Below are 19,256 nucleotides of genomic sequence, written 5' to 3' on the forward strand. Positions count from 1 at the left end.
TATAAATCATAACACTGAGGCATTCTCATCTCCAGTGTTATGAGGCATTCATTCTATACCTTAGCCATGGGCGCCCGTATGGGGCAGGGGACAAGTGAGGGCTCAAGCCACTCCCCCTCCCTTTAGAAATTATAACTTCCTTGCTTACAGTTCTTTTTTCTTGACAAGACATTTTTTCTCCAGCCGTTAATGAATAAGTTATTAAAAATGACAAATTTTAATCACTGTAATCTGTATTGAAATCAGTTTCCATGGGGAAAATATCCAGCTAAACCATGGGGAACATATCTGAGCCCCCCCCCCCCCTAAAGTTTTGCATATGGGCTCCCATAATCATTTGGTGTCATAACATACTTTGCATTAGCACTAACCTGAGAGAATCATACGAATAATGTAATAATGAAAAAAGTGGAGATAGGTGTTCATATAAGTTCTCGTTCCTCCGTTATCGATACATAAGGTCTTAAAAATCAGCCGAAATTTAAAGAAGCGCCGAATTTGAAGACTTGACGAGAAATTGAAAGTACTACAGGATTTCCCTATCTGCATGTAAGAGGACATCCATCTGCAAAGTGCTAGAAAGTGAACCGTGAAAGATGTCTTCTATTGCTCACCGAAACTCTCTAAATTTGACGATTTTTCTTAAAATTTCGACAGACTTTAAGACCTCATATTTCAATTACGGGGAAACGAGGGCAAATAATTTATGCATCCAGAAACAGGTTATAATTTACTCTTCTTATTGCTACTAATTTATTTTTTTCTTCATTATTACGCTGTCGTATGGGTTCCTGGTAGGAAGAGAACCAATATAATATATATATATATATATATATATATATATATATATATATATATATATATATATCAACATAGTATATATTGAATCTTACGAGAGAGTAAAGATAGCTTATACTTCCCCTTCCTACGGGATTTGGGTTGGTTTTATTCTGAGATTTAATGTTATGTTAGTGTGTAAGTTACGTTCATCAATGCTGTGCATGTCTCGCATTTTGTTCATTTTGTTTTTTCAAAAGTGCTTAGCAGTTTATTCTTCCTTAAAGAATTGTTTTTTTCCTCCAATTTTAAGTCATTCTTCACTTTTTCGCCCTTGTTTTTACAGTAATCGCTACAGTTTCTCTTTTTTTTTTCCATTTATATTCCTTTTTTCGTCTCATTTGTCCTCATTGCATAGTGTCATCTGTAATATTGCAAATGTCTCGGTGTCCTAGAAGATGTTACGTAGACTTGAATCCACTCGATTTGAATATTGAAACAAAACACAATACTTTAGTCATATTCCTAACATTAGTGCTTATCATGTTCAGACTTTCACCGTTAGTTTTGTGTAGCACAGCCTGATGAGATTCTTGCGCTATTCAGCCGATTGAAGACAACTAAGTAATCAACTGTCAAACAAATACAAATATATGATAAGGATAAAAGGAGGGGTGACTCATCTCGCACTGCAGAAAAGATCATTTAAAATGCTGATATACAGAACTAAAATAGTATTTGCAATCTAATTTCTTTTTACTTTCTTCTATATCTAATATATAGAAGAAAGTATTGGATTCGTGCAAATTTTCGAATTTGGAATTTTGACGGATTTGATCGTTTTGAAGTGTGCTGAGTCTATTTCGACTATTTTTGGAAAATTTCTGTCTGTCTGTGTGTCACATATGTGTGTGACCAGTTTTTTGTGGCCGCTCTACAGCAAAAACTACCGCATGAAATCGAACGAAATTTGGTACACATGTGTACCCCTATGTGAATTTGTGCCCATTAGTTTTTGGCGCGAATTCCTCCAAGGAGGGTGGAGCAATGACACGTTTCTTGAGTTATGCGTGCCTGCTATTCCCCAAGAAGTAACTGACGGAATAAAAAAAAAATAGTCCATTTGTTGTCCTTAATAGGTACAGGTGCTGGTTCAATTTTTGTATCAATAGCTCAAACGGGGGTTGAACTATGGAACGTTTTTTTTTTTTTGTCGTCAATTGTGACTGTTGTATCTCAAGAAATACTGAACGGAATCAAAAAAAAAATTTATCGACAAGTAGCCCTTAGAGGGTATAAGAGCTAATTATATTTTGGCGTCAACAGCTAAAAAGGGGGTGGCGCAATCGAACATTCTTTTTTTTCCATTGTGAGTGCCATATCTCAAAAAGTAATGCTACGTTCCGGATGAAATTTGGAATAAATGTGAATCCATATGTAAACAGGCATTGGTTCAATTTTGGTGCCAATCGCTCCATTGGGGGCTGATTTTTTTTTTTTTTTTTTTTTTTTTGAGGAATCACAATTGCTTATTGTTCTCACTTGACTGTTTTGAATTCCTATCATTTTATTTTCTTGCCAGCACCCTCTGCCAGCACCACCGCCGCGTCGACCGGCCTTACGATGCTGCTCCTTTTGCGAAAACCGTCTTCTGGTTGCGTCCATATCCTACTCACACACATGCATCACACTTCACACACATGCCTATACACACACTCATGCTTGCGCACAGACGCAAACACACTCCTACACACACATACACATACATACACTCATGCTTGCACAGACACAAACACATATGCCCACATACATACACACACAGCACTGCATACACAACACGCACCACATACATACACGCACCCACACACATGCACCTACACAAACACACACACGCGCCTACACAAACACACACACACGCCTACACAAACACACACACGCGCCTACACAAACACACACGCGCATTAATACACACACACGCTCGTGATTGCGAAATACATCATTTGAATTCAAGATGCCAAAAATTCAAATTAATATATTTTAAGCAATCACGATTGCTTATTGCTTTCATTTGACTGTTTTTGGCGTGCTATCATTTTTCCCACCGGCGCGGCGCCACCCTCTGCCAGCACCACCCGTCACGTCGGCTGGCCTCACGATGCTACTCCTCTAGCGAAAACAGTCTCCAGGTTGCGTCCATATCCTACACACACACGCATACATACACGCACCAACACACACGCACACACAAACACATACACACATACACAAACACATACACACACGCATGCATACAGACACCTACACATACACACAAATACACACAACTGCCCACACATTCATGCCTGCACACAGACACACATATGCTTACACACACACACACACATACACATACCCCGCCCCCACGCACACAAACACTCATACACACTCATGACTGCACACAGACACAAACACACATGCCTACACACATACACATACCCCCCCCACACACAAACACACACTCGTGATTGCGAAAAACATAATTTGAATTCAAGATGACAAAATTCAAATTATTATTATTTTTTTTTTGTATGAATAAAAATAGCTTTATAATTGCAACAATAAGAAAGATAAATCGTTGTAGACTATCGTCTGCGTGTTTTTAATTTTTGGAAAATGACCAGAAAATTCTATTCTATTCTATTCAAGAGTCACAACTGACTACAACTGTATTTATGTCGAGGTCTGCATACTAGTGCCTTGCCTCCATTATTTTATATACCGATAGATGGCAGCACCATCACCGGATCGAACAGTTAATGAGAATTTAGAACTAGTCCAAGAGCTAATAGCTACCTGGTACTAGCACCCCCAGATGTATCGTTTCACTTGGAGGACATTGAGACCACGAGCATATTTAACGTCGCCCAGTCCCCTTTAATGACGACGGTGGGTCTTCGACCAGCGGGGATCGAACCCGAGCCCCTCCGGCCCCGAGTCCAATGCCCTACCGATCAGGCTACCACGGCCCAGACCAGAAAATACTTACAACTTTTTAGTTGTTGCCATCTTGTGTTTGTTAACAAATAAATGTTTGTAATTATTTTAAGCAACGCTTTAAAAATAATTTTCAATTTTCATTCTTTGCTTTGCTTTTGAAATAAATCGGGAATTGGGATGGTCGTCAAGTTTTGGCTTGTGTAATTTTGTTTTTGTTGGGAATATTGCTTAACCGTCAATCATGGGGAGGGATCAGAATTATAAGAAAGATATAGAAGAAAGTTTCGTGATGGCCACAACATACTAGTTTAATTTTTACAAGATTTAGACGTTCTTGTATGCCTTGTCGTTGAAGACTTAATTTCGATTTCTAGGACTTGTGTTAGAAGACTTTTGTAGATAGCAAAGTTAAATTATAAATGTTTTGGAAATAATTCCACACCAGCTGAGACAACGGACTATACATTATGAATTTGATAAGTTTTTTTGGTGAATTCGCTGGTAGGAAACTAATCGATTTCGTAATGCATTTTTGTTGTCTTAGCTGGTGTGAAATTGCCTTCGAAGAATTCATGCATCAAATTTGTTATCTGCTGAAGTCTTAAAAGAAGCCCAATAAAGCAAAAGTTTCATTTTTGGCGGCGAATAGTAATTCATTTCGATGCAACCAAAAGGGGATAATAACAAATTGTGAAATACATGGATGAGGAGAGATAGTGAACTAAACTATGGCATGCGATTGTGCAGCCTCCACCACAGTTATGTGAAACACAATTCCAAATAAGAAATAAATAAACCAGATGCCTTTACATCTAATAGCTCACTATTTTACATTGAAAAAGGAGTTTCTTGAAGCCCCGAAACACGTGTCTGCAGTAATCTGTAATCTTCTGCTAAGAAACTTCGGGTGTTAATTTTTACAGTTTTGAATGTTGGTGTGCATGATCCGTTCAGTGCGTGATAGTAAAATTACGACGCATTAGTTAGTTAGTATAGAATCAATCAGTCTTTGCTGTATCGTCATTTATTGACTAATTTATTGTGACCTTGCCAGCACAAAACTTTCTTCTATATAGATATGTTTGATATGAATTCTAGGTACTTACGCAATATTGCATCTGTCGAGATTTGATATCTTGGCGGCATTTCAAATTTACAAATTATTGCAATCAGACTGACGGAATTTCAAATTTATGTGTTACCGCTACCAAGTTAGTGCGATTTCTTGCCTTGGCGGCAGTTCATGTGAAAAGTCGATTTGATTCGATTCGATTCGATTCAGAGTCACAACTGACTTCAACTGCATTTATGTCGAGGTCTGCATACTGAGAGCCTTACCTCCATTATTTTTATATACCGATAGATGGCAGCACCATCACCGGATCAAGCAGTTAATGAGAATTTAGAACTAGTCCAAGAGCTAATAGCTACCTGGTACTAGCACCCCCAGAGGTATCGTTTCACTTGGAGGACATTGAGACCACGAGCATATTTAACGTCGCCCAGTCCCCTTTAATGACGACGGTGGGTCTTCGGCCAGCAAGGATCGAACCCGAGGCCCTCCGGTCCCGAGTCCAATGCCTTACCGATCAGGCTACCACGGCCCTTGAAAAAGTCACTGAACCACGTGAAGTTAAATAACAGTCACAGTTAACGAGAAAAAACGTTCTACTGCTCCACCTTGTCTTCAAAATTGAATCAACAACTGATCCCATTGAGGTCCACTTCACATTATGATGCCACTTCGGTTTTATCTACTGTATTTCCGTTAGTGATGAAAAAACGAAAATCTTACAAAATCTTGGTAAATTTTTGTTAATATCATTACAGGAAATCAAGCCCAGAAATCAAAGAATTTATGAAGAAGCACAATTACACGAGCATCAATCAAGTGGAACAGCATTACGTGAAGAAGACCCTGAAGAACGTAAAGGATACTGGATACAAATACATTATCTGGCAAGACCCGATCGACAACGATGTTCAGGTGCGTCTGAATTCAATGTGTGCACTAGTCTACGCTAAGAATTTTTCACTAGAATTTTGAATAATCCATGACACTCGAACGCGAGATTATACATTCTTCGCTTAAAATCAATGCAACAAAAGTACTTCGAATGGCCATAAATCAAATCAACTTTTGTAAGGATGAAGTAAAATAAAAGCAAGGAAGAGAAAAAATAACATCCAGCTTTCAGCCACTGGCATTCATTAAAATTTTTATGTCTTTAGGCCAAATCATGTTTTAGCAATCACGAATTGCGATAGGTCCCTACTCGTTGGGTTTATGGATTCTATAAGAAATGGAATGGAAATGGAGTAGAATTTCCAGTTCATCATTTTCTAGATCAGGTAAAACGCGGCATATCCATTACCAGTGAGGATGCAGTAATTAAGGATATATTATATATCTTTATAAAGACATATTATAGTCAATTTTTACCACACTTATCATACGGATTATATTTACAGCCTATACTATAATAGTATTTTTATCTTAATATATTAAAAATCTTATGTGCGGACGTTTGTCACCTTTTAAAACGGCTGGACCGATTTTGATCAATTTTTTTGTGTGTAATTAAGTTGTGGCGCAAAATTTAAGTTTAATTATGTACTCCTCCGATTGAAACAACTTTCCTTTCACCATTCTAAACACTAAATCCCCTCCTTCTCAGAAATCCATTTCTAACAGCTCTTCTTTTTAAGAAAATTCCCACGAGCCAATAAATATCGTATTTGAAGGCTCAATATTCATTTATTTCGTTTCTAACACGCAGGCCGAACCCGATTCCATTGTCGAAGTGTGGAAGGATACTTACCTCGACCATAAGATGGACAAATGGGAGAACTACATTGTGCCCATAGCTCGCAAAGGTTACCAGATCATCCTTTCCGCCTGCTGGTACCTCAATTACATTTCCTACGGCCAGGACTGGAAGAAGTATTATGCTTGCGATCCCCGAAATTTTAATGGTAAGATATGTTTACACGTTACGAAAGTATTGTAAAATTAAGTTTTAGGTTATTAATTTGATTTTAAAAGCAATTTTGATGCTGTTTCAAAGCGAAAAATTATTAGCAGAATAGAAAAACAATTAAACCTTTATCGGTTAAATGCAATTTGGTAATTTTCCGAAATTTTGCTCTGGTTACCTTAGCTTTTCAACAATAGAAATTCATATCCAAAGCGCCTGATGCGTTAACTGCAGGACTTAATTAGTACTATACGTGGCATCAGTTTCTGCAAGCAAAACCGTCAATCATGAAACTAGAAACTGGCTCTGAGTTCCTACAGCAAAAACAATGCATTGGAAGTTTAGTAATTTTTGAGTTTCAATTTCAAAAGAATCAAAAGATCACAGAGTACGCCATTGATGATCAGTTTGCTAATTGTTTATTACTATCCCTGACATGACTTCTGGTTTCAGGCACGGAAGCAGAAAAGGATCTGGTGATTGGTGGAGAAGTGTGCATGTGGGGCGAGTACGTGGATGGCACCAACTTGTTGCCAAGACTGTGGCCCCGAGCGTCTGCAGTGGCCGAAAAGCTCTGGAGTCCAGCATCGGCCACCCAAGATGAGGATAGCGCTGCTTTTAGGCTGGATGAACACCGTTGCAGAATGCTCAGGTTTGTAACAGACAAAAATGATCACAGCGAGAATATCTCTTTCAAAAGAGGGACTTTCGCTTCTGAAATTACCTTTCAGTACTTCGGCAAGTCTTTGACGCTAAAGTTAGGACAAGCATTTATGCTATTATTTTACTATTCAGAACTTTGATTTTAAATGGAACAGGTGGAAAACTTATCAGTTATTTTCAACAGATTTGTTTTCAAAAAGAGGAAAAAGGAGTCTTTTTTTTTTTTGTGTGTGTGTGTGTATTTTTTTTTTTTTTTTCAGATTGCTGCAAAATATTTTTTTTTTAATTATTTTAAGCAATTTCTTAAATTTAGTTTTTGCATAAACTTTACCTGATTTACTCTAATTGAGTCAAAATTACTGTGTTACAAACAAAACTCTTAGTTATTAGTAGGAAGTGTTAATATTTACAAACACCTCTGACTCGGACTTCCGCACAAAATTATGACGTAGCGTCATGCAAGACCCCACTATGACCTTTGAGGACACTGGGTACTTTGTTTATTTCCCTTCCCTTCTCGCTTATTACTATATAATTGTAGGAATAAAATTTCAGCTGTAATTTTGGTGCCCTGGGGTCTTACCTCATGTGCTCGTGGTTTAGTTACGTCCTGGGGTTATGACTGCTCAGCAAAAGTTTGACAACGTAATAACTCTTTTTGGCATACGCAAACAAATATCTATGGTATATGTGTGTTGACAATGAAGAAAGGGCTCTCGAGAAACTTTGAAACCACGTGCATTAAGGTTTTCTTTATAAATTTGTGCCTTGCAATGCTGGAATTTATTTTCGAAATATTTCCGAGGAGAACCCTAATTCTAAGTATAATAACCTTTGCTCTGAGTTTGAGTCCAGTTTTCCACAGCCAGACTAGATAGTTCGTATTCCTTGTTTTAAACGTGCTTCCAATGACTAAAGGTTTCACACTCAAACATGCTCGCATAACAAGAAAACCTGAACGTATGTGAGAAAATTTGCTCAATCAAGCTGATTTTGCAATCATCTTGCTTGTGCCAAATTGTCTTAGCGAGTTTAAGATTGCTCACGAGCAGATTTGAGCATGTGTAGCCCTGTTAAGATTCAATTTCTGAACAGCATAAGAACTTTCTGGTTTTAAAACTCACATTTCTGCTATAAGAAAAATGGGAACTATTTCACGTAGGTGTTTCAAAAAGTAAGGTAACAAGAGCTCTGACAGGTGCGCAGATTTTCTATAAGAATAAAAATCACGTTGAAGATGACGAAGATGATCAGAGCTTTCAAATAGTACAGGTGTATAGAGAGCTGGATGTCTACTAATAGGGTGTCACTTAGAAGATGGCTGTGTTGACAGAAACATGATCTGCCATTGAAAAAAGAAAGTGTGTTAAGGTTTGTGCGTTGGAACGTATTGGACCGTCCTCATAACAGTCCCAACCTCGCTTTTTTTATTTATTATATTATTTATTATATTATTTTTATTTATTATATTAAACCTTTAAAGAAACACTTAGGATGTTAGCATTTCAGAGCCGATACTGTGGGGCAGAAAGCAGGCCCGGACTGGCTCCTTCTGAGGTGGTCGGCTAGGTACTGGAAAGGGGCCCCCCGGTATGGGGGTTCCGGGGGCCTTCCCCTCGAAAATGTGAGAAAGTTATTGTTTCAAAAATTGCTTTTTCTTTTTGGACATGTTAAATAATAAAACAAAAGTTAAATTTATGAATAAAAAAAAATCTGTTTGAAGTTTTACTTGACTTACCCTTTAGCAGAACGAAATTTCACACCATTTTTACAAAATCTATTAAAGGGGCGTTATTTTATTTATCATTGTTTCTGAATTGAACGTTTTTATTTATTTTTTTTTTCCTTTCTTTCTTTCTTCCTTTTTTTTTTTTTTTTTTTTAATTTACCTTGTAAGCGGAGAGGGTGTGGACAAGGATTGTGTGCAAGGGTTGGAAAGGTTTTTCCAACCGTCAGATTTTATATTTACCGTCCTGGGAAATACTATGTTTTTCTCACACGGGAAAACTGATTATTAAAAATATAAATTTAAAACAATCTTTTAAAATATCAGAATTCAATTCTAAGTAAATAATAGCTTGAAAGACAATACACAAATTACAAATCATAATCTTGTTTATATTCTTCGTCTTCTACTTCCACATTGGATCTTAGCATCATATAACAAAGCACTAATTGGGAAACTTTTTGCAAATTTCATTTAAATTTAACACAAATTATTTGTTGCTTCTCTTGATGACCCTGGTATTTTTAAGTTAAAAAATTTTATTTTATTGTGATCAAAAATATTTATTTAGGAAATTAATTATTGATAAAAAAAATGTGAGCAAATTTTATGTTATTATGCAATAATTCTTATTTATTTATATTCCTTTCCTACACAATAATTTAAAACCCAAGGGGAATTTGTAATAACTATTTATTTCTAATCTTCATTCTACCCATCAGATTCAGATAGTCAAAATATTTCTCACAACTCACCTATTGTTGTTTAGAAGTTTTTCCCGGTATTTACCACTTTTCCCGGTATTTCTTCCCAGTATTTCCCAGCGGGGTGAAAAAAAACAAGTTTTGGACGGGAAAAAGCCAACCCTGTGTAGAGCCCCCTCTTTCAGTGGAGTAGGGTATAGACCGGGGCACGTTTACGCAGTGCCCTTTTTTCAAAACAAATTATAATTGGAGGGCCAACAGTCATAACAGATTGATGCTGCTCCCTAGCAAATATCCTTACAAGGTTTTGAGCATCAGTCAAGCTTCGGTCTAGCATGCAGAAAGAATTATCGGTTTTCTACCAAGTCGAGTAAATTTTGAGTTGAACGTTTTGAAGCTTATTGTGAATAAATAATACTTAGTTAAGAAAGAACAAATGTATTAAAAGTAGCAGAATTTTATCCTTTTTTGAGAACTGTATTTGTATGAACTGAAATGTTATTAACTTTTTTTGCACGTTCAAAATAAATCCAAGCTTGGCGACAGGGCAAATTTACGCGTTGACGTCTGAGCACCTTTACGCACGTCTTTATACTGTGGCTTACATCTAAACGTGCCCTGACACCTTTTTCGCTCCAAACTGTCTCAAAACTTTTTAGCATCATCAGGCTATTTAGTTTTGAAAATCACTATTTTAATTTTTAATTGAGTTACAAATTTGTATCTTATAACTTACAATCATGTAGTGCTGTCTTCATGCCCGTTCAGTTTTTACTTTATACACTATTCACGTAGGGTGGGCCGAAATAAGCCGAAAATTTTTTTTTTTCGAAATCAATTTTTGGATAGCGCGCAAAAGTTGCGTGAATGAGCTAGTTAGCACTCACAAGAAATTTCTTGGATATTAAAAAATATCTAGCCGACGCTACTCAACACTAAAAAACCGAAAAAAATGAGAAAAATGATTTTTTGTCGAAAGTTTTTTTTAAAAAACTAAATTCCAAATATTTTGCTGGAATGCACCGAAAATGTTATATAATGAGCCAGTTCGAGCCCATAAAATGTTTCATTGATTTTAATGAGCATTTAATCGCTCCTTTCGGACATCAAAAAATTGGAGAAAAATGAAAAAATATTGAATTTTTTTAAAAACCATTGTGAAAATTATTTTTCAAAATTAAATCATAGACCAATTAATTAAATAGCGCTATTAATCATAGTAATTATTATCACGCAATAATATCATACATTTTCTAGAATTACATATAAAGATAATAAAATTTTGAAAAAGAAATCTTCAAATTTGATTTATAATACCTCATGCATAATGAATATTATTTTTTGGAATAATATTGTCCCTTGTTATCAAATGATGGAAGTTCTTTCCTAGCTTGAAGTTTGCCACGAATGTATCCATCTTGTGCAGTTTCACCACGAACTTATATTGCAGCTTCGGTTATTAGTTTCACACAACGTTTCACAGCTTCTGTGTGACAGGGAAATTTCTCAAAACAGCTGTATAGGCTGTTCTTTGCACATTTCTTTCAATTGTTGGTTTTTTAGATGCATTGTAAGAGGTGGCTCTGTTGCAACACAGTTTGCCCAATGAACTAAATCAACATAATCAATGACTTAGTATAATGCAGATTGCAGAAGTAAAAACCCCACGTGGAATAGTTTTATGGCCAATATCCGATGATAAAGACCCTATCGGAAATATTTCCATGTGCATTCAATTTTCCCATTTATTTACTGGTTTAAAAGCAAATGGAGATGGGGCACTAAAGCAATCTACATGAATCCATTGAGTCTTAAATAAGTCATGCTGTTTTTATTTACTCCTATTTTTATTACACCTGCATTTCTCTTTTGTTCGAGTTTTCTTCACACGGAGATCTGCGTACTCACAGACTCCGCAATGCGAGGAGGGGGGGGGGGCACACCACTATGGGACCCATGGCTCGAGAAACCAAAGAATCTTTTTAAAAATAAATCGAACACCTAAACACCTCCAGGATTTGATTACTGAATAGGCCAACTAGGCCGTGATCTAGGACCCCCGATATTTAGGGGCCCTTAAAAGGCTGAAACTACTTTAGTTTGCGGCTAAAATTGTTTTAGCCAATAGATGGAGTTTGAATACAGGGCCTTTCAAAAAAATTATTGGCCTACGACCCATCGATATCTTAATCGGGTCCCTAATATCTTTACTGAAATTTTAAAAGTTGAAAATATGTTTTAGCAAATGTTTGAAGAAAAAACGAAGCTCAACACATATTAACCCAGGAGCAGCTAAATTGTGCAACTGTGACGTTTAAACACATTTTTAAATAGACAAAAAAATATATGTGTGAAAAGCATGAAAAATCCGCAAAGTTTTAAAATCTTTCTTCAGGGGTGCCCACCTGGTGGGGGAGGGGGTTATGGTGCAGGCTGTGCCATTGAAAGTTTTAAGGGGTATTTTTCACTTTTTTGGGGGAGGGGGGTCTTTGTGATATTTAGGGAGGTGTGCCTTTGCACTTAGGGGGGTTGGGAACCCCTGAATCTATTAATGATAGTCTCATCAGTTCTAAAAGGGGTGAAAACAAAAATTTAACTTGATCAAAAGATTGATGTTAATGTTTTGTATCTCAACTTATATAAAAGGCACACAACACCTCTAAACACCCCGGTTAATAGAGGAATAAAATGAAATTCAAAAAACGGATTCAAAGCATTCAAAAATTAACCGAAAATGCCGTGAAAACTGGTCGAAGTATTTTCACGAAAAAATGTTTTGACCAGTTCAGTTAAACAAAAATTCTGTGAATTCAGTTCATCACAGAACAGAACCTTAAATACTATCAACATCAACATAAATGGAATAAAAATAATTAATGAGACGAAAACGAATTAAAAGAAAATTTCAAGCAGACAACAGAAAATAAAATATTTGAAAGAAAACCCTCAAATCGAAAAAACATGCCTTAAACTTATAAGGAATATAGAACGAAAGCTAAATCATTTACCAAATCAATATGAATTCCATACAATGTGAATATTTTTTTCAGAACCAAGATTTACAAAGGAGAACAGTTATTATTAGAATACTGTTAAGTCCTGAGAAACTCTTGCTTATGTAACTTAAAAATGAAATGGGCACCTAAAAAATCAGGATTTCAAGTCCCACATAACTACTCCCAGTAAGCAAAATATCTTGCCTCAGTATTGCATAAAGGTTGACATGCAAGAAAAATCATCTTGCATTAATGCTGCCTCAATGTTGTTATGTTACTCCATTTATGCTGTCAGCAGGCTGCCACAATATTGACTGACAAGGTGTATGCAGCATAATATCAGGAAAATATCAAGGTAGGCTGCTTTTGTAATATTGCATACGTATTGATATGACAGGATAATATCAAGATGTTGTCATGACAGCATGAAATCAAGGTCTAGGCAAGATGATCTTGCTTTTGTAATCTTGCATACGTATTGATATGACAGGATAATATCAAGATGTTGTCATGACAGCATGAAATCAAGGTCTAGGCAAGATGATCTTGCTTTTGTAATATTGCATACGTATTGATATGTCAGGAAAATGTCAGGATACATTGACATGACAGTATGAAATCAGCACGTTTGCAAGGTGTTTTATCTATTTATTTATTTGTGTTATTTTCACTTTAAACTCGAGAATTAAATTTCATTCTTTAATTATTTCTGTTATTCTTCAAGATAGTTTTCTAGCCTAAGAATATTTTCTTAAAGCTGACATCTGATCGGAAATTCATATAAAGGTATTAATAGTACTCGCAATTCAATTTAAAAAATGAAAGTTTCTTCGTTTTGCATACTTGACTTATTTTTTAAATTCATGCTTCTAATTGTATTATGAAGACATAAAATGCCTAGTTAGGAATAATTGCGGAAGTTTTTATAACGCATTTAGGAGTAAAGAAAGCAAAATAATAAATAAGTAAATAAATACAATAAAGTACATTTCCAAATGGATGTCAGCATTGAAAATATCCCATTGACAAAACACATGAATTTATCTTAAAGAATAACATAAATAACCATTGAATAAAATTAATCTTACTCATGAGGTTGAAGTGATAATACGAAATTCTGGGCTTCATGTCCTTTGTTTCAAAGTCTAGGGACGAAAAAAGTTATTTTCGGCCATTTTTAACATTGATCGCACATCGCTTGCGATATGACTTGTTTAGTACTATATTAATAAATCAGTCATTCATAAGTTATTCCTAAAACATTACGATTCCACACTAATAACTAAGCAACCAACTTTACGAAGCCTAAAGAAATGCAACGCCACGTGCAACTCCTAACCGACTGAATCGGAGGTCGAAGGAGAAAGATGTGCCAGCAAAGTGAGGGACGCTGGGTAGAAAGAACTGTGCGCATGCGCAAGTATCAACGAAGGTCCACCTGTTCTATTGTGTACTAATTACCTTGACGGCGACAGCATGAAATCAATATCATCTTGACAGCGTCAACATGTATGCAATGTTGTTATTGTAAGGTAATATCAATATTGATATTTTAAGATGAATGCAATGTTGCATACGTGTTGTTATTGTAATATTGCTTTTTAATCTTTATGCAAGCTTTATGCAGTATGAAACACGTCAATATTGACGCCGTCAGTATAATATCAAGATCTGTCAAGGTTGATGCAAGAAATTTTGCTAGTAGGGACTCAAAACCTTAAAATAATAATAAACTTGTAAAAATATTTAACCAAATGAATTCAAAATTTAGGTAGAAATATTGAACCATACAAAAACAAACAACCACTCGTTTAATTTTTTTTGAGCGGGGGGGGGGGGCAGTTTAGTGGGCCCTGATGATTTTTTGAAGGGTGGCCGAACATTTCTGTTGGGGCCCGTAGGCGATTCCTAAGTTGCCTATTTGTTATCCGGCCCTGTTTACGGGACAAATTCAGAGAAATTAAAGCCCTAGGGGCCCCTAACCTAAAATTAATATTTGCCCCGGGGCCCTACCTGGCTTTAATTAGGCCCAGTGTGCTATTTGTATAAAACTAGAAAGATTGATCAAAAGCATCCCGGACAGGACCTGGTTAAGATATTGGAAGGTTCTAAGCAAAGATTTTTTGGAGCCACTATGCAGTCAAATCTTACTTTTAGTCATTAGCTAAAACAACTTTAGCCATTGTGGGCCCCTAAAAAGCAAGGGCCCTAGACCGCAGTCTAGTTGGTCTATTCAGTTATCAGGCCCTGATCCTGGCAAAACGTATAAGGACACAGATTGAAATAGTTACAAGGAAATCAAAAAATTGTAAAATAATTTTCTGCTAAAAAAAATTTTTCGCTTCATTTGGGGGCCCTTCCTAGCTCGGGGGCCCTCAGCGATCGCCGACTAGCCGACCTGGCCAGTCCGGGCCTGGCAGCAAGCCGTCTTGGTGTAGATCACCTTCTTGACGATTATTTCTTCCACTCCAGTTTCGACGGCTTGGTGTACCGCTGGAACAATAGCATGTTGACTGTAGACTATGTAGAGAAGTAATCTGTACCTTTATCACCTTACATTTAGGACATCGGGATTTATACATTTTTATAATTCCTGAATAAATTTTCATTCTGCATGGACTTGTTACCTTACTTTTTGAAACCTCCTAGTAGATAACAAAATATCACTGTAATAGATCATTCTGATTGACCGAAACTCAAGAGTAAAGTTGAATGTTTGTAAAATTTTTTAGAAGCATGCATAAAATTTTCCTTATCGTTTCTTTTTTTTTTTTTTCCAGTCCTAACATGACTTACTTTTCTTTTTATGCCATGCCAATCAGTTGGTTGAAGACTGATTCTTTTGTTTTCTTCCAGGAGAGGAATTCCTGCCCAACCAATTTTGAACGGATTCTGCGGAGATTATGAGTGGGATTTGGAGGACGACTTGCCCGTAGAAGCACCAGAGGTAAAGCAAACCACGAGGTGTTACAGATTTAAAAAATCATTTCGGTTAATTGATTTCAATTTTGCTTGCTAAAACAGATTTGGAGAATTTTCGAGAGCATTATTTCTGTTGAAAGGTTGTGTAAAGCAGAGATTCAGACAGCTGAACATAAACAAATACGTTTAATACGAAACATGGGGACACACATACAGCAAGACATATAGAAAAGTAGTGAAGCCCTGATAAACAGACTGCGGCTCTTTAAATAGAATAGAGGGCAGATTTTCAGTATCAAATGATGTTTCTCAAATAGCAATAAGCTTTCTCCAAAGTCCGATGGTGGATTAAAGAAGAAATTTTGCGAACTCCGTGGAAAGCTGCAAATGTCTCTTCCAATAAGATATAAGCACAGTTCTTTCTTTTAAACCAATGGAGAAAGCGATTACATTCAACAATTTCACTACCTTAAATCTATAATCATTTCATTCGATTGAATCATTTCCGTAAAAAAAAAACTCTCCGATAAGCTTTTATGTTTCTTAGCTTATCGTGAGTGGGTAGTCTAGAGGTATGGCGTCTTTTTGAGGCGAGCTCATGGACGGAGTTGTGACCCTGATTGCTAAAACGTAAGTTGGGACGAAATTGTTCGAGTATCCTTTCTCCCTTCTCATAAGTTTAAACAGGAGGACCTTAGGGTATTATGCCAAACCCTATCAGCTCACACTTGTGCAGGTGAGATGTCCAGAAACTAGACCCTAGTTCACCATTCCCCAATGTCCAATATCAATTAAGGAAAGTAAAACGAGAAAAAATTATTATCAAACAAAACTAGAGAGAGTTTTAAAATGCATCGCCTTTTGAGATTGAAATGATTATTTTAAAATTTAGTTGGTGAATTCTAAGTAGTAAATGATCAATTAAACCTTATTTTGACTTAAACGAAACTGCAGTATTTGGACGTGATAACCGAGCTGTCTGGCATGTAACCTGGCCCTTATTTTTCTTACTGTTAAAGGATACAAACGCTTCAAATGGGTCTCGCGGAATAGTCATCATTGAGCACAAACTACTCTCAATTTTCATGAAATCTGTATGTACGTTCGGCGACTAAGTAAGGACTACAGTTTTTTTTTCTTGTTTTAAATAAACCTCAATACCATTGTATCATGGAAACTAAGGATACTTATCAAACGCATTGGAAAGGTCATTAACATTGAACAGTGGTTTCAAATTTAAGTGGGGAATTCTAAATAATAGGTGATTGATTAAGCATTCGTTTGGGTTAATCTTCTAATCTGGCCTTTATTTTCTTTAAAGTATACAAAGCTTCAAATGTTTCTCACGGAATATTCATTGAACCCAAACTACTCTCAGTTTTCATGAAATCTGTTAGAACAGAGGACGGAGCACGGAGGGCACGTTCGGTGACTAAGGATTTCCGGTTTTGTTTCTTCTTTTATTAAAACCTCATCAATACCTTTGTACCGTTAAAACAACGGATACTTATCAAACACATTGGAAAGGTCTTTAGCACCAAACACGTCATTCTCAGTCGTGTCTTTGACTCATATATAAACTTCAGTCAAAGATATTAGTATAATCCTATTTAGATTTAATAAATCCTTATCTTTGCCGAGTCCACAGTCGTCAGCAGGATTTTCGGACCCTTATGCAAGGTTCTTTTGGACTTCTAAAATATTTAAATCTCTTCGAAATGCTTCCTTCTCCTTCAAATAAATATCTTAAATGATGTAATTATAACCAAATATTTTGGCGAAAGCTTTCCTGCTACAAACATTTAGATTGATATGCTTATAAAAATAAAATAAGTATTTGATTCGAGGGGCGCAGGGATTATATTAGTTAGACAAAAAAAAAACCTTTGCTTTGGTCCATGGTGGCTATACCACTTCCAGTCTCAGTGAGTGGGTAACCCTATGTCCAAGGAGAGACACAAGACAGCCAGGTAAGAGTAGACACTGGCGGGTTATTTTGTCACAGAATCTGGGTACTTAATCAGGTTTCCCATATACACTTTCTAGGTTTTTTAAGAGAAAATTCTGTCATAATAACTTCAAAATTAATTTATTATCAACGGTTCGAACATAGACGGCTGGTGCTCCAAAAAATCATGGGATCAAAGGAGGTGCGGGGGGGGGGGAGCAGGGCTGACTTGTTTTTTAAAACTTGGGTGATTAAATTTCAACGTCATTTCTGATTCAATGACCTTCCATAAAAAATGTATCGGGACAAGGTCTCAAAAATCTACATACATGGCTCCGGTAGGCTCCCACCTTCCAATTCAAAGCTCCATTTTGATTCTCATGGAATAATGACATGAGAAAATGTAAATTAAGCACTTATTAAGGAAATTCTTCTTTCTTTAAACACGTGAGTCAATTAATTTCATCATATTTTCGATCGATTGTTAATTTTGAACTTAGGAAAATGGAAGGGCAAGCTCCCTTTATTTTTGAAATCCCCCCTCCCCTCCCCCGATTAAGAGCCACCCATAAGAGACATTTTAAAATGGTGTGCCAAGGAGCCACCGCAGATAAGATATTTCAGATGTGCAATGTCTTGGGTCTGGCTATCAACGTGAAGACTGCGCTTCTCAGAACAATTGTAGGCGGTGATTCACTCGTTTTATTTGTGATTGTGCCCGAAAGGTGTTAAAGAAAAAAAAAGAAGAAAAGTTATAAACAGCAATAAATGAGTACCATACCCAGAAGCACGCAAAAAAATTTCAAACTCAACCACTAACTTTTGAAGCAGCATATGCACAAGTTAAGACAAAAGATCTCTCTTAGTGAAAAGGAACTTCCTTCCGCCCTAGTAATATGCAGAGCTACTTTCATAAAATCAGGACTTCTTTAAATGTTATTGCTTGGAATGGCATACTATACGGGTTAGTGCAATGGCAAGCGACAAATCACTTTGGTGCACAGGAGCGCACACTTCTTTAGATACGGGCCTGATCATGATATCATCACTTTCTTTTGTGTAATGAAACGTTGTTTCCATACTAATATCATCCTAAACAATGATAATTTTTTTTTAAAAACCTTCATTTAATTTCTATAAAATTCCAAATTATTTTTTCCAGCTATAACTTTTGGAGACAGAAGTGAAAAGCTGTTGAAAGTGCAAGTGAACGATACTATTTCGGCAAGACGGACCAAGAATGTAGAGTAAACGACATCGTGTACATAGAAAATTTCAATAAAGTGACTTTTGAAGGATATCTTTTGCCTATACTGTATAAATCTATCTTTACTAATATTATAAAGAGAGAGGGCGCATTTGCATTTTTGTGTGTTTATATGTTCGAGGTAATCTCCGGAACCACTGCACCGATTTGAAAAATTCTTTCACTATATGAAGAGTGCTTTCTTACTGAGTAACATAGGCTATAATTCGAAAAAATCCGATAAATAGTTTTTTTTTTTTTTTAATTCAAATTTAGGCTCAAATTTCACGTAAATTGCCTATTATTGGCTATTAAAGGGG

The 19,256-nt window shown here is 36.3% G+C and overlaps 1 protein-coding gene across 1 annotated transcript in view; it reads left to right on the forward strand.

Moving 5' to 3' along the window:
- Positions 1-18,988, forward strand: part of LOC129224592 (beta-hexosaminidase subunit beta-like) — a 41,678-nt gene extending 22,690 nt beyond the window's left edge. The window contains exons 9-13 of the mRNA XM_054859080.1: positions 5,584-5,740; positions 6,534-6,729; positions 7,185-7,383; positions 15,677-15,767; positions 18,853-18,988. Coding sequence (XP_054715055.1) covers positions 5,584-5,740; positions 6,534-6,729; positions 7,185-7,383; positions 15,677-15,767; positions 18,853-18,858 — 649 coding nt within the window. The 3' untranslated portion in view covers positions 18,859-18,988. The remainder of the gene's footprint in view (positions 1-5,583; positions 5,741-6,533; positions 6,730-7,184; positions 7,384-15,676; positions 15,768-18,852) is intronic.
- Positions 18,989-19,256: the final 268 nt, after the last annotated feature.

This window comes from Uloborus diversus, chromosome 1 (assembly GCF_026930045.1).
Source record: "Uloborus diversus isolate 005 chromosome 1, Udiv.v.3.1, whole genome shotgun sequence".
Lineage (NCBI taxonomy): Eukaryota > Metazoa > Arthropoda > Arachnida > Araneae > Uloboridae > Uloborus > Uloborus diversus.